Raw genomic sequence first — 15,871 nt, forward strand, 5'->3', positions numbered from 1 at the left:
TAGAATTCAACTCTGCAGCCACACCAGTGCTCAGGAACCACGTGAAGCTCCTGGCTACCGTTCTGGACGCACAGACGCAGAACCCTGCCATTGTCGGGGAAGTTGTGCTAGGCAGCGCCGTTCTGAGGGGTGAGCACGGTGAGAATGGCCCTGCCCGGGGAGGGAGAGAGGGGAGAGGCCCAGGGTGGACCTCTCTCCTGCCCGCCAAGCAGGCAGGGCTCTGGCGGGCCCCGGCACCCTTGCCAGTGGCCTGGGCACGGCCCAGTGTAACCCGCAGGCTGCCTGCTGGTCACGGGGCAGCAGGGGCATCTCAGGCCGTTGCACATTCTCCTGACACAGGTGAGTGAGGTTGGGGGCTGGCGTGGAAAGAAGGGTGCCCAGGCACCTCCTGCTCTGGGGGGCGCTGGTGCAGGGAGACCCTTGGGGACACCAGGCACAGCGACTCTGCCCTCACTTACCTGTGTGGACCCGCAGCCTTGAAAGGGGGGCCTCTGCCCGAGGGCGGCGTGGAGGTTGCCTGGCTGATGTGATGGATCTGCTGAAGTAGGAGCCACGCGTCAGATACCAGGAAGAAAGATGTTTGTACACAGGACTCGTTAAGGGGACGGGGATGCCTTTTGCCCCTTACCCTCAATCCCAAATCAGTCAGCCCTGAGTCCTTCGCGACATGAAGTGGTGTGGTCAGGCAGGGAAACGGGAAAGGCAGTGGGGTTTCTGACCATGGGTGCGTCTCGGTCTTTACAGCCCAGGGTGTGAAGGACTTTGTCCGGATTCCACGTTGCCCCGGCCGCCTCTCCTTTTCCCTCTCACCTTTGTAATTCCCTCTCTCTGTGCCCCCAACCCTGGGAAGTCCACCTGCGGGAATTAACGAGTGAGTTTCCCTTACAACCGCCTTCCCAGCACTCTCTGTGGTTAAATGCTTTCCTGATGTGGCAAAAATACATTTTTTAAAGCACAGCGAGTCTTTGGGCTGGAAAAAGCAAGGCTGGTTCTCATTACTTTGCAGTGTTCTGTGCGCACACAGCCCGTGGAGGCTGGAGGGCCCTCCTCTGCTACAGGGAGGGCTCCGTCCCCGGGGTGTCCTTACGTGTGATCTGCGGTCTCTTGCTGCCCTGACAGCTCTCATTTTAATCCTTAATTGTCTGAGACGATCTGTGAGGAGAGTGACATTTTCTCCAGAATGGCTGGCAAGTCAGGAAGGACTGAGTGGTCTTTCTTCATCAATACAGTGGTGAGAACAAAGGAAGGTCTTTAAAAGATGAGAAAGAAGTGATGTTTGTTACACACTTAACTGTATGCTAGTCTCTGGGCACTTGATGTACTTTTCTCCTTTGCTCCTTGAAGCAGACCTGTGGGTAAAGAGTAGCCTTCATTTACATACGAGGAAAACGAAGCTCCGAGAAGTCAAGACACATGTTGGAAACACACAGCTAGTGAGAGCTGGGGCCTGGCGGTCACAGCCAGGTCTGACAGTCTGAGCCCTTGCTCTCCGAACCTCGAGAAAGAAGGCCTCATCTGTTGGCCAGGGCCTGTGGGTCGCGGCTGCTCCTCTGAAATCTCAGAAGCTGGGGCTGATGGGCTCAGCTGCCTCGCCCCGCTGGAACGAGTCGTGTGACCTTCTCCCTCTGCCCTGCAGGTCACCATGGAGTAACAAGTATGACCCTCCCCTGGAAGACGGGGCCATGCCTTCTGCTCGCCTGAGGAAGCTGGAGGTGGAAGCCAACAACGCCTTTGACCAGTACCGAGACCTGTGAGTTAAGGGGCTCCCCTGATAAGTAGGTTGGAGAGGAGACATGACGGGCCCCATGGCGGGCCTGACCAGGGACAGCTCTGAGCGCCCTGCAGGACGCTGGGCGGGAGTGTGGTCCCCGGGCCCGTCCTGAGAGGCGGCTGGCACGTCCGGGCACTGCCCTGCGTCGTGAGCACCGCCTGCCTGCAGGACTCCAGGCCCGATGCCCTGTACCCTTCGTCTCAGATCTTCCCCAGCGTGGGTGTTATTATAGTCCCCATGTTTGCCGAGGAAGAAATCAGCTCAGAACAACTCATTGAATTGTGTCGGAGGCCAGAGGCAGAGCAAGGAGTCAAACCCGGGTCCGTCTGTCTGCAGAGGCCCCTCTGGGTTTCATGGCACCGCCTGCCCTGACGGTTCTCGCCTGGGGCCCAGGGCCCTGCTCCCACACCAGTCTCCAAGGCCAGGGGGATCCGGGGGGTGGCAGAGGCAGGGGTCGGGGTTCCTCGGTATCCATAGCTCCCCCCACGTCAGTACTGCTGCCCCCGGGGCCGTCGGGGCCTCAGCCTGCACCGTGTTGCTGTAGTTCAGTCGCTAAAGCGTGTCTGACTCTTTTGCGACCCCGTGCGCTTAGGAAAGTGTTTTTGCTGCATCTGCTTAGATTTCTGCCTCCTGCCGCACCCCCAGAAAGGGCGGCCACTCGCTCCATCCACCGCGCATGGGAAGGCTCCAGAGAAGGTTATCTCCAAAGCATTTTTTTCTTAATTGGATCTCATTTTTAATTAAGCTCCATATTGAAAATATAGCAAACCTATAATATATGCAGTGCTACCTCAGTACGGACCCAGTGATTCAGGGGAGGACTTGACATATATATGTCTGTAAAGGGCCAGATAATAAACAGTTTAGACTTTGCAGCCACGTAAGTCCTGTCACTTTTTCTTTATTCTTTCTTTTTTATGTATAAATTATCCTTTCCTCGTAGCTCAGTTGGTAAAGAATCTGCCTGCAATGTAGGAGACCCGGGTTTAATTCCTGGTTTGGAAAGATCCCCTGGAGAAGGAAATGGCAACCCACTCCAGTACTCTTGGCTGGAAAATCCCATGAACAGAGGGGCCTGGTGGGCTACAGTCCATGGGGTCACAAGAGTCAGACACGACTGAGCAGCTAAGCACATCCCACATCCTTTAAAAACGTAAAGCCCTCTCTTGAGCCTAGAGGTAGGTGGCATTTGGCCTTCAGTCTAGAGTGTGCCCACCCTGACCTGACCTAGGATGTAGGCGGGGAAAAAGAATGAGAGAAACAAAGCCTCCGACTGCTGTCGTGTGTCTGGACGCGGCGGCGCCACCCTTGGAGAAGGAGCTCAGGCTCCACCTTGCAGACAGCTGCCATGGTGGTCCAGGTTTTAGCAGATTTGACATGTATAGTACATCATACAGAATTACATGTGTCCATCTGACACGTGTCGACAAAAAGACCCACAACGCAGAAGCAAAAGCACGGCTCTGAGGAAGCCGGGAGCCGCTGGCCCGTAATGTTTGAGCTGCCCCAGATGCGTCGCCATGCAGGTCAGCTTTGTCTTCACTCTGCCGTGTGCCAGTATTTTACATGCAGTATCTTTAATCCTTTCAAGAACCTCTGGGGCAGTTGATGTTCCCATTTTTACTGATGAGACTGGGGTTCCCAGAGGCTAAATGAACCCCCCCACACACACACAGGACCTCGAGGTGAAGAGCTAGAGTTTGAGTCTATATTTGCCTAATGTTTCCACATATTATTGAGTCTCACCATTAGAGTAAATTTCGGTGATTGAAGACTCATGACATCTAGAACGTTGCCCTGTAGTAGAACAGCTCCTTCTCCAGTGAGGCCGAGACGTGGTCTCGTTGCTGGCATTTCTGGTTTATCTGTAGCTGTTCTTACCCAGCCGTGTGGCAGGAAGCCTGTGCAGCTGCTGAACGGGCATTCCCAAGTGGACTGAGTGTCGTGGGCTGATGATGCTGTTGATAGTGAAGCAGCCGTGCCGATAGCAGCAGGTGCCGGCCAGTATCCGGGCGAGCCTGGCGTTCACGCCTCTCTCGGTCTCACTGAATCTTCACGTCGGCCTGTGCAAGAGGGTTCTCCCCGTTTTACAGAGGAAATGACAGATGCAGAGAGGTGAAGTCTCTCACCAGCTTCACCCAGCCAGGGGCATATTTCATGTGTTCTATTCCGGTTTAAAACCATCCTTATCCAACTCAGAGTGCAAAACTTAACTCGTTTACTTGACCAGCATTGGCGTGTTTGACACAAGCCAGATGCTCGCCAAGTCCTAGGGCTCCGGCCCTGAGTCCAGATGACCACATCCTTGCCCGCATGGCACATCCGCTGAGGACACAGAGACGATAGAGCAAGAGCGGGTCGGTGCTGAGAGGGCGATGGGACACAGAGTGCCCGGGGTTTGCATGGCGGGGTCGGAGCACCTGTCCGGGAGCTGGCCTGGGCTCTGGTGCCCGGGCGGAAAGGGGCAGCCAGGCAGGGTGGCTTTCGGGTCTTTCAAGGAGCAGAACAAGGCCAGTTCCGATTGCTGGTAGGCGTGAGCGTTCGAGTGGCGACTTCCTGGGTATGGTGATCTGCGTGGGCTGCTCCCCTTGTGCTGCCATGGAGCAGGGGCGGGACAGGCCTGGAAAGAGGCCCGTGTCCTCTCTGACTGCTCCCTCCTGCCTGCTGGCTCGTGGCTTCACGTGTATAATGACGCGCAGTCTGTTCGGCATGTGCCTTCTGTGAGGCCTCGTTGGGCCTCATACGGTAGAGCATTTCCCCATCCCCCTTCACAAGGCTTCCCTGTTGGAACAGTGGCTCTGTAGGGTATGTGGGAGTTGTCTACCAGGCCATGAGGCCCCTGCTCGGGGAGGTCCTCCAGGTGGTTAACCCGCTGGGAATCTGCAGGAGCTGGATTCGTCCCCCAGGTCTAACTCTCCGCACCGCCTCCTTAGAAGGTTCCCCCGCCTGGGCAGAGTCCCCCATGAAGGGGCTTTCCGCCTTGATGACCCGTATCTCTGTGGGCCTGTGCGCATTGCCTGTGCTCCCCTCTGAAGGGGAGCTGACCTACGGGGAAGTGAGGAGGGGTGGCAGGGCAGCTTCCTGCACCCAGGGGGGATCTCACAGGAAAAGCCAGCCCTGAGTTTCCGGGACGGTCTGGAGAGGTGGAATCTGGGCCTAGAGCCGCCCCTGGGGTTCTGGGAGGGTCTGTAGAGGTGGCGTCCGGGCCCAGAGCCACCCCTGGGGTTCTGGGATGGTCTGTGGAGCCGGGGTCCGGGCCCGGAGCCGCCCCTGGGGTTCTGGGATGGTCTGTGGAGCCGGGGTCCGGGCCCGGAGCCGCCCCTGGGGCTCTGGGAGGGTCTGTGGAGCTGGGGTTCCGGGCCCGGAGCTGCCCCTGAGATTCTGGGAAGGTCTGGAGCTGGGGTCTGGACCCAGAGCCGCCCTAGGGTTCTGGGAGGGTCTCTGGAGGTGGCGTCCGGGCCCGGAGCCACCCCTGAGATTCTGGGAGGGTCTGGAGGTGGGGTCCGGGCCCGGAGCCGCCCCTGGGGCCCTGGGACGTCTGTAGGGCTGGGGTCCGGGCCCGGAGCCGCCCCTGGGGCTCTGGGACGGTCTGAGCTGCCCTTGAGGTTCTGGGACGCTATAGGGCTGGGGTCCGGGCCTGGAGCCGCCCCTGGGGCTCTGGGACATCTGTAGGGCTGGGGTCCAGGCCCAGAGGATGCTGCTCTGCCCCCAGCTGAATCAGAGTGCCCTTCTAGGCGGGGGGAGACGGTCCGTGGCCTCCAGGCGGCACCCGCAGGGAGGGGCAGGGGGCCTCTCATTCCCTCGTATGTGGGGCGGCCCGGTCATCCCATCACGGCAGTCCCAGGCCCTGGAGGGACCGAGGTGGGAGTTGTCGTTGGGTGCCCACAGTCATCAGTGCGCTGGGACACCCACTCCTGAGGCCCATGTCAGGGCCATTTCCCCAGTTGCTGAGCCAACCCATTTCTCGTTTAATAATTATGAATCCAAGTCTCCTTTTTCTTTCTTTCCTTCCTTTCCCCTCCTACTCCCCACCCCCTAGTATCTTGCCCACTTCCTGTTGTCAGAGTGCCCTGTGGGTTGTCAGAGGTCACATTAGTGACCTTGAACTCTCCCCGCTGTGGTTCTGGGGCAGACAGAGATAAGCCCAGGGCTCGGAGGCCTCGCCCCTGCCTTGGTCAGCGCAGGCCAGTGGTCACTGCCAGTTTCCTGGGGCCAGGGCCTCGCCTTTCACCCTGGCCTTCGTTCCTGCCCCTCCGTAGTCTAGGCCTCTCCCCACAGCAAGGAAGACTCTTCTGCTGTCACCGTGGCGCTCTCGATAAACAGCCTACCCGCCATCGCAGGAGACGCAGTAGACGCGGTTTCAGTCTTCAGTCCCTGGGTCTGGAGTATCCCCTGGAGGAGGAAATGGCAACCACTCCAGCATTCTTACCTGGAGAATCCCGTGGACAGAGGAGCCTGGCAGGCTACAGTCCATGGGGCTGCAAAGAGTTGGAAACAACTGAGTGTGTGCATGCACACACACACACAGTGAAGGAAACCACAGCGCTCCTCCATGGAGCCTTCCACCTAACTTGCTTCAGTTCAGTTCAGTCGCTCAGTAGTGTCCAACTCTTTGGGACCCCATGAACCGCAGCACGCCAGGCTTCCCTGTCCATCACCAACTCCCGGAGTCCACCCAAACCCATGTCCATTGAGTTGGTGATGCCATCCAGCCATCTCAACCTCTGTCATCCCCTTCTCCTCCTGCCCTCAATCTTTCCCAGCATCAAGGTCTTTTCTAATGAGTCAGCTCTTCGCACGAGGTGGCCAAAGTATTGGAGTTTCAGCTTCAACATCAGTCCTTCCAGTGAACACTCCGGACTGATCTCCTTTACGATGGCCTGGTTGGATCTCCTTGCAGTCCAAGGGACTCTCAAGAGTCTTCTCCAACACGTGCCTTCCTTACACGTCAGCAAACAGGCTCAGGCAGAAGGTCACCGTGAGGGGAGGCTGCCCCAGCACCGCCTCACGCCCGCTGGCTGTTGGTGAGCCGCTGCCTGAGGGGCTGAGGAGATGGCCCGGGTCCTGGGCTTGCAGACAGACACCTGGAGCCTTGGGCAGACCCAGAGGGAAGCGAGTGATTGCAGGGCCTCCGCCAGGAGAGGCTGGTGCCCGTGGCTCCAGGGGGCGGGCTGCAGGCCTGTGCCCCCGGGAACTGAGGACCTCAACACACAGGCACTCCACTGTGCTCACCCGGACTTTACCGCCTGCTGTTTCTGAATTCTGGGATCCTGGTGGGTCGCAAAACTAGAACTGGGTTTGCCTTGTGCTCTGGCCTCTGGACCACCACCACCCCACCCCCAAGGGACTGGACGCTGCCCTCAGGCTTGGAACCCCTCGTGCTGAGACGCCTCCAGGCGCTCCTTGTTCTGTGGCTCGCAGCAGGAAGGGCCCTCGTCTACACCAGGAAGGTGCACTGAACTCCACTCACGGAGGTTGGTTGTCATCTAAGCGCCGGGGAGTCAACCAAAGAAAAGCAAAAACAGGCCAAAGGCGCCCTTCCCTGCCATTTCGCGCTCTGGGGCCCTCCTCTGGCTTATGTCTTCAGCCTGAACCTGTGGCCGTGGAAGTGAAGACAGCTCCTGGTTCCCAGCCCTGGTCCCCCAGCCTTCTGCCTCCTGGCGTTCTCCTAACATGATGCGGGGAAGGAGACTGCAGTGAGCATGGAGGTGGAGCTGAGCCATGGCCTGGCCAGGTGTCCTGGACCCCAGCAGGCCGGCCGGCCTTCCTGGAGAGGGGGGCTCGCCAGCCCCCAGAGGCGTCTCTCTGCTATGGGGGCTGGAGGCTCTGTCACCGTCTTCCTGGAGAAAGGCCTTGGCTTCTGGGCTCCAGGCTTGCATCGCCCGGCCATCGAGGTTCTGACTCTGTAGGGATTAGGATGAGTCATCGGCACGTCAAATTGTGATAAGGTCTGAGTGAGAGTCCGGGCCGGGACCGGACTGATGAGCAGGCCCTCTGGCTTACACCTCTGGGTACCCCCTCTCCGCCTGTGGGCAGGGTTTCTGCAGCGTGGCTTAGAAGTGCCAGCAGCGGGAGCGTGCCTGCTTTCCCACAGCGGGCACAAGGTGCCTGGAGGCCCAGAGAGCCGAGCCGGGGTCCTGCCTGGTTCCCATGAAGCCCGGTTCCTCGCTCTTCCCGGCTCCCTGCCGCCTTCTGTCCCTCCCATCCCTTCCACAGTTACTGCTTTGCTGCTTTGCCATCGCTAGTGACAGAGAGGGATCCTGGAGGGAAACTTTCCCAGGAGAGTAACTGTTGAGCAGCCGCTGATTGCACAGCTCTGATTTTAGATGGAATGGCTCATTTGCTGACAACCCTCAGGAGATGACAGGCGGGCTCTGCTGGAGTGCTTGCACTGGGGGAGGCCATCGTCTGCTCGCCAGTCTGGAATGTCATCACTCCCCAGGCCCTCCCACCCTGGCCGCCAACATCCCAGCGGCTCCCAGTCTTCCCCACCATGCCCCCAGGTGGTCTCCAGCCCCAGTAGCCCTGGGCGCCAGGAGAAGGAGTGGAAAGGGCCACTTCTCAGGCACCTGGCTCACGGGGACGCTGCTTTCCTGGCAGAGCCATCTCCGCTTTCTCAGGCCCAGGCCTGGGGTGCCCAGTGAGCCGTCTCCCTGAGGGAGGCCTAGCAGAGGTTGGCGCTTGCTGCTGCCAGAGAAGCATCTCGTTTGCGGTGTGAGCCACCAGCAGGCCGCTGCGCCCCCTGCGGTCAGCGCTTTGCGTTCCCAGGTTCCCAGGGAAGAGGGGAACCTTCCCCGCTCTGGCTTCCACACTGGGCCCTCGGTCAGCCCGGGTTCTTCCGAGCCCAGATGTTCTAACCCAGGGCCTGGCACTGCTTTCTCTCAGACATGATTGCTCCCATGTGTGCCAGACAGCTTGCCCTACGCTCTGCAATCCTCGGCTCTTGGCTCGCAGCAGATAATACCTTCGAACATGCGGTTGCAATTTATTGGCCTTATAAGTTAATTTTAGTGGGTGTGCAATTGATTGAAATCAAAGCTTAATGAAGGCCAGAGTCGGGGGTGCGGAGGCACAGGGCGGGAAGGCACTTTGTGTTCTTCCTTGCTTTGGGTCCGAGATAATCTTCAAACGCTTTAATTAGGTTTTCTAATCAGCCGCTCTTGTCTGGAAGAAGTTTACAGAGTGAAACGAGGCTGGCGCCCCCGTGGCAAGCGCAGGGCCCGCGAGCCTCTCCCGGCCGCGGCTGCGGTCCTCCTCCGCCTCCTCTCGCTGCCCTGGGGCCCGCCTTACAGTTCTGGCTGTTTCCGTCCTTCCTGCTTCCCTTCCCTCCCCCGGGCCTCCGTTAGGTGGTGCTTGAGCAGCACCAGCCGGCGAGTGCAGGGTGTCCAGGGGCCTGTAAGGGAAAGTCTGTTGCCCAGGTTTCTTGTGTCTTCAAAACAGACCTCGCACCCTGGGCCCCAAGGGGCCACCTCTTCCTGGGACGTGAGCGTTGGGCCCGAGAGTTTGTCTGTCCCGACGGGACTCGTAGGTGGCAGCGGGAGGCTGGCTGCTGAAGCGGAAGTAGCAGAAGTGTGCGTGCGTGTCCTCACTCAGTCGTGTCCGACTCTGCGGCCCCACGGCTGTAGCCCGCCAGGCTCCTCTGTCCGTGGGATTCTCCAGGCAAGAATACTGGGGTGGGCTGCCATGCCCTCCTCCAGGCGCTCTTCCCGACCCGGGGTCACACCTGCGTGTCATGTCTCCTGCACCGGCAGGCGCTCTTCCCGACCCGGGGGCACACCTGCGTGGCGTGTCTCCTGCACCGGCAGGCGCTCTTCCCGACCCGGGGGCACACCTGCAGGCCGGGTCTTTACCACTGGTGCCACCTGGGAAGCCCAGCAGAAGTCTGGGAAGCAGGTGACTGGGGGTGGGTGGGCCTGGATACCTCCCAGGAGCTGGCTCTGACCCCAGGACTGTGTCCAGGTCAGGCTGCAGAGTGGGGCGGAGCTGTGCTGTGGAGGAGGCCGGGCCTCAGTTCTCTGTTGTGTCCTTGCTCGCTGACGGTGGGCCAGGGGTCCACTTGCTGAGCCTCTGTTTCCTTGTCTCATTGAGCCGTGCCTGTCTTGGTGGGGGGTGCTGTTCCCCTCCCAAGGCTCCCCTGTGTCCACTTGGCCCCTCGAGGGTAACGGACTCGTCCTCGTTGGGCGGTAGTCCTGTGTGGGGCGGTCTTAGGTCGGGTGGGTTTGCAGTTGTGGCCGTGGGGTGAGTGCAGACGCGGCGGACAGCAGGCCGCACTCAGGAGGCTGCAGGCTTCAGTGGGGCCCGGCCCCAGCGTTCAGTGAGGCCCCAAGGAGGTCTGCTTCAGCAGCAGGCTGCAGTGGTCGCCGTGTGCGGTGACGGGAGGCAGTCCTTGTGACCGAGCCTCCAGTGTTTCCCGAGACCCTGCGGTGCTCTCAGTGGTGCTGGTGCCATGCGGGTGAGGGGTCCCCAGGGGACAGAGTGAACCGAGGCGCTAAGGACTCGCTTGGTAAGCGCTAAGAGAGACCGAAACGCGGGCGCTGTGGTGGGGAGAGCGCCCACAGCGGGATTGTGGGGGCCCAGAGCGGCGTCCCTGTTACGGGGGACGTCCTGGCATCACAGGCCGGAGGCCGCGCTTCCTGGGCTGGCCTCCTGGAACTTGGACTTGGGGGGCTTCCTGTGCTCCCTGATAGGAATGGTCACGGTGCAGAGACTGTCACGTAGACACCGTGGTTTGTGCTGAGCTGCAGCCTCCCTCCCAGAGCCTGTGTACAAGGCAGAGGGCTCACCAGGAAGAGCAGTGGGCGTTGAGACTGGGGGGCTCCGCGGCCCATCGCTGGGACCTGAGGGCACCCCATGTGGCTCGGTGCTGGGAGCCAGGGGCGTCTTGGGAGCCTGCACCTGGTTCCCTCCACGGCCTCTGCTATCTCCTTTCCCTGGAGTGACGCGGGGCTGCGAGCACGGCTCTTCTGAGTCCAGTGAGGCCTCCTGGCGAATCGTGGAGCCTCAGGTGGTCATGGGTAGCCAGGCCAGGCTGTGTAACCAGAGCAGGAGGACCGGGTGGGCTTCTCTGAGCCAAGGGCCTTGCTGGTGAGGCGGGAGAGCGTGGGCCGCCAGGACCGGACGGTGGTAAGAGCCGCAGAGGCCCTTGTGCAGCGTGGCCGGGGTGTTGTCCTCCGCACCTGGGGAAGGGGCTGCAGGTCCTGGAGTACCTTGGACAGTGCTCACTGTATGACCTCCGCCGTCCCCCAAGGCTCTGCAGGCTGGGGAGGCAGACCCTGACCCGGGCTCCTCCTGGTCTGACCGCGGCACCTGTGGCCTGAGGTTACCCTGTGTCCCCCTCCCCAGAGACGGCCGGTCCAAGCTCCCTAGGTCTCCAGAATGAGAGACCAGGTGGGAAACGGGTGAGAGCAGTGAGCAGCGTGAGCTGAGGTCACGGAAGTGTTCAGGAACGTTCTCGGGAAGGTGAGGCCTGGACCACCTGCCTTGGCCCTCACCCTCGCCGTCTGCCCCTTTGATTCATCTAGGGGGTCTCTGCCCAGAGGTGGAGGGCCTCTCTGTGCATGGAGGCCCTGCCACACCTCCCTCTGCTGCAAATCCTGTGCTGTGGGGACAGAGGGCTGGAGGGGGGAAGTCATGTCTGGCTCTGAGCACGTTGGCAGCGTAGTTAGTGTTTGAGTTTCCACATACATTCTTCGTATCTTCAGCTACGCGTCCATCGGAGGGCCTCTGAGAACCCGCCCTGCCTGTGGACTTGGGCTGGGGTGAGGGTACAGGAAGCAGCTAAGGGAGAAAGTCAGGCTCGCCTCAGCTGCTCTGCTCTGATCATGTGGGAGGCAAGCGAGGAGAAGCCTGGCCACCTGGGGGAGTTGAGTCGCTTCCTGCTCTCGTGGTGTATTTCAGAGGCGGGGGCATCAGTGGAGGTGCCGGAGCCCCTGCAGGCGGGTCCAGCCGGCCGCCCACTGCTCCCAGCCTGGAGCCCAGTGACAGCCCAGCCGCTTGGTCTGCTTTGCCTGGTCCCCAGGCCGTGCCCAGGGCCTGCGTGCCTTGGCACTCATTGATTGTCCTCTGCTGGAAGGAAGTTAAATGGAAAACAGGAGCGTGCGGAGAACAACTCCATTTGCAGACAGATCCCCGGTCAGCGTCAGGGACCGGCTCCTCCAGGGTCACGCATCAGGCTTTGTGGCTGCACGTGTTGGGGTGAAGTGAGGATCTACTCCCGCTGGCGGAGCTCCCTGGTCCTCCCGGGCTCACCGGGAAGCAGTTCTGTGCAGGTGTCCAGGCTGGTGGTCTCACAGAGGCTCAGCCAGCAACCCCTGCTGCCCCCTGCAAGTGGAAGGCCCTCCTCTCCAGAGCTCCCTGTGTGGGGTGCCCAGCGCCGCCTGACTCCTGGAGACCCCTTCCTCCCTGCCCTGACTGCTCCTCCACCTTGAGGCAGCTGCGTGGGGGCGGTGAGCTTACCTGAGTCCAGCCTCACGGGCTGAACCCGGGCCAGCAGAACAGGGCACGGTTCTGGGGCCTCCAGCTCCCCCTCCTCTGCCGTGTGCCTCGGGTGCGTTCCTTTCTCTCCCTGGGTGTCCATGATCGTAACTCTAAGGTAGCGTACGCAAGGCCTGTGACACAGCTCACAGCCTTCGGGCAGTGGCCCCGAAACTCCGGCAGACCTTGACTGTCCACGTCCCCTCAGGGAGGGCGGCATTTCCCCGGGCAGCCCAAAGTGACCGAAGGTGCTTGCGGGGGCACGGTCAGATACGAGGGCCGTTGTTCCCAGCGAGGCCTTCGTCATCCCTCTTCAAGGACGAAAGCAAAAGGCTTGTAAAGAGGCTGTGCAGCACCACAGCCTCCGTCCAGATGTGCGCGGCCGAGTGCACCGGCGTTAAAGCAGCGTGTACCTGAGCCCGCCGGCCCGTCCGCACCTGTGTGTGCTGGAGGTGTTTACACCGCAAGCCTCTCCTGAGGCCGTGGGCAGGGGTTCTGAAAACCGTGGCAGAACTGACCATCCCTGGAGGTGTGGAGCCGAGTCCCAGTGCACGCGACAAGGGGTTAGGAGGCTGCACCGCAGCTCTCGGGGCCACCCTCACACCAGCCCTCCCGCAGCCTCCAGATCCTGGAGCGTCGTCAGGGCCAGCGTTTCTACCTGAGGAATGAGAGCGCCACACGGGCACCCCACGCGTCCCCCTCGTTCCTCCCGGCTTTGCTTAAGGGCGCCAGCTTGTGCAGTGCTCAGCCCAGCACCTGGGGGCGGGGCCTTGTGCCGGCCCCTCCCCCGACCAGTCTGGGTCCGGGGGTGACCCGCGTCCTCCGCCTCCGGGGTGGGGGGAGTCATCGCCCTGCCAGAGACCCACGGCCATGCCCGCCGCTCGCCCGCTCCCAGCTGAGGGCCCGCACATTGGAGTGAAGCCGTGAAGGGCCTGTGCCCACAGAGCTGGGCCGGCTGTGACTCTTGCGTGCGGGTCGTGCATGTGATCCTCACTTGCTGGGGCCTCTGCGTTAGAGCTGAGTCCAGCCCGGCTCCCAGGGGGTGATTTGACGGGAGGGAGGGAGGCCAGCCGCGAAGCCCATCCAGTCCCGCCTTTCCTGTTACACGCGTGGCCCCATGTTGGCCAAGGTGGGTTACAGCCCAGATTCCTGAGCCGAGTTTCCATCCCGTCTCCACGCACAGCTCAGCCTCAAACACCCCATAAAGCTCAGGGAGCCAGAATAGGTGGCTGTTTCTCATTCCTTTCTTTGGTGAAGTAGATCATTTTGAGAGTGAAGTATTGCATTTTTCTCTTCTCCTCCCCAGAAGTCCCGCGGTTGGAGACTTAGGGTCATGGAACCTGTGTGTGGCCCTGACTCTGGCCCAGTGGACGAGGGCATTTCAGGGGAGGAATGGCTCTCTGGGGAGAACGGAGTCCGGACGCCCCGGGCGCCTCACTGACCCGGGTGCAGGGGCTCACGGATGGAGAGGCCACCACCCAGGCGCTCCGCCGCGACTGGCTGTGCAGGTCAGCGGCCCGCCACCCGAGGGCTTGCCCACGACTCCTAGCTCCTGGGGACTCGGCCTTTTTGAAGTTGATGAAACCTGGTTGTAGTCAGCATGGTGTTTTTCAGACGGTGGGACTTACAGAGCCAGCCCAGGTGCCCCTTGACTGTAGTCCCTGCTGTCTGAGCTCCGGATGGCTACGTTTGCCTTAAGAAATGTTCATCTCTGCCGGGGCGGTCTTGAAAGCCACCGAGACTGGGAGCCCATGGTTGACGGAGCTCCCTCTTGAGTGGACTGCAAAGCTGCGTTTTCCTCTCGTTCCTGGGCCGGTCTGGGCTGCTCTCCCATCCCCTACTCCTGATGATCCTGGGATGTGAAGGACCCAGGGTTTCCTGGCTCATCTTTCCACGGCGGCTTCTTCACCGTGTCCCCACCGACTGACTGAGCCTTACCACATGTGTGGGTTTCAGCCCTCACTCCCTGAAGGCCTGAGAGAAGCCCAAGGGGTTCAGTTCGGGGCATCTGCGTTTTAACGATGTTCCCCAGGCGGCCCACTCGACTGGGGACCATTTCCGTCGAGCTCAGCTCAGCGGGGCCGTGGCCGCGATACTGGGCCTGTCCGCCCTCCCCTGTGACGGGGTCCCCGATGTCCCCGACGGAACCAGGTCAGAGCACAGGCCGCCGGGCGAACCCCATTCACGTCCCCAGCGATGGGGAGCCGCCTTATTGAAATGGCATGCTGGCATTTAAACAATATTGATACTACTTGACTCATTAAACACCCAGAGGTGGGTAAAGTGCTTCCACGTGTGCGCTGTTGGTGCTGGCCGCGGCTCCTCAGATGCTTTATGTGGTTTCAGACACATTTTAGCACATTCTTAAAATGCCCACAAAAGCCTTTATGTAAAGACTCATAAATGTGAACCACATAAAAATTATTCTTCCCCCCCGTTTCATGTCATTATGATCAAAGTAAGGTAGGCAGGAATAAGTTTCCAAAAACCTGCTGAGGTCCCTTCTTTAATTAATGCGCGCACAGAGCTGGGCCGTAAACCGCGGGACGCGGGCTGTCTGTGCCCGCAGGCACCTTGCCCCAGCGGCCAGCATTGTGGGCGGTGCTGAGCCAGCCCTGCCTGCTCGCTCATCCCTGTGCCGTCTGTCTTGGCGCGTCGGGTCGAGACTTGCAGCTACACACGTCCCCGGAGGTGGAGTGGAACGCGAGTCCGAGCTCGGGCGCACGGGAACCGCAGCCCCGGGCTGCAGCTGCCGCCATTGCTTTATAAAAAGTCAGATGGACGGTAAATTCGGACACCACCCACCGTAGTACCGTCCCCGCTGTTAAAACCAGTTCTGGCGATCACGTGGCCCCACGAAGGTGCGCGTGATTCCCGCCAAGTGGGGAAAAGCCAAGCCCAGCCCAGTCCCCTTGCTGTGCTTCCAGTTACGTACAAAGCAAGCGTCTGGGCATAGACTAGAGGGGAGTTTGGAAAAATGAGGTTTATGGGAAACGTTGATTTATGGTGTTAGGGGCTAAATGTTAAATTTCTCTTTCATAGAACAACGTTGTAACGATTATTTTTCTTTTTAATTTGGAGGAAAGAATAGTAACCCCCATGAGGCCAGACTCAAGCTTGTACTGCCCTCCTGTGTCCCCCAGGTCGTGAACCTAAAGGGCCCCGGCCAGGGTGGTCCACTGGGCAGTGGGGATGCCAGGGAGACGCCATCCCCAGAGGGAGCCGGGAGTAGGAGCACCCGGTTCTGCTTTCCATGTCAAACGCCACTGTGTGGTTTCTTTGGAAGAAAACAGGGATCCCAGGGAGCGGACTGAGGGGCTTGACCACAGACCGCCTGGTGCTTCTGAACTGCTTGCTGGGTGATGTGGGTGAGGGCTATCAATCCACCAGGCCCTCGGCCGGCTCCCTCCCAGCATGGCCTACCCTGCCCTGCCTGAGCCCCAGCACAGAGAACAGCACTCTGGTCTGGGGGGCAGGTGAGGCCAGAGGTTGTGCGCCGGAAAAGCTGCTTTTTAAAAGGTGTCGTTTTTCCCCTTTTGATGTGGGGCTGCTCTCCCGACTTGCAGACAAGAAGGGAAAACCATACGTTGGAAGCCAGCCACCTGTCCTGCCAGGACGGGTATTGGC

At 60.4% G+C, this 15,871-nt stretch overlaps 1 protein-coding gene across 3 annotated transcripts in view; it reads left to right on the forward strand.

Moving 5' to 3' along the window:
* CAPZB (capping actin protein of muscle Z-line subunit beta) overlaps positions 1 to 15,871 on the forward strand; it is a 140,444-nt gene that overhangs the window by 103,515 nt on the left and 21,058 nt on the right. For all 3 annotated transcript variants that reach the window (XM_055574294.1, XM_055574292.1, XM_055574293.1), the window contains exon 4: positions 1,637 to 1,750. In XM_055574294.1, the coding sequence (XP_055430269.1) occupies positions 1,637 to 1,750 (114 nt within the window). The remainder of the gene's footprint in view (positions 1 to 1,636; positions 1,751 to 15,871) is intronic.

This window comes from Bubalus kerabau, chromosome 3 (assembly GCF_029407905.1).
Source record: "Bubalus kerabau isolate K-KA32 ecotype Philippines breed swamp buffalo chromosome 3, PCC_UOA_SB_1v2, whole genome shotgun sequence".
NCBI classification, from domain to species: Eukaryota; Metazoa; Chordata; class Mammalia; order Artiodactyla; family Bovidae; genus Bubalus; species Bubalus kerabau.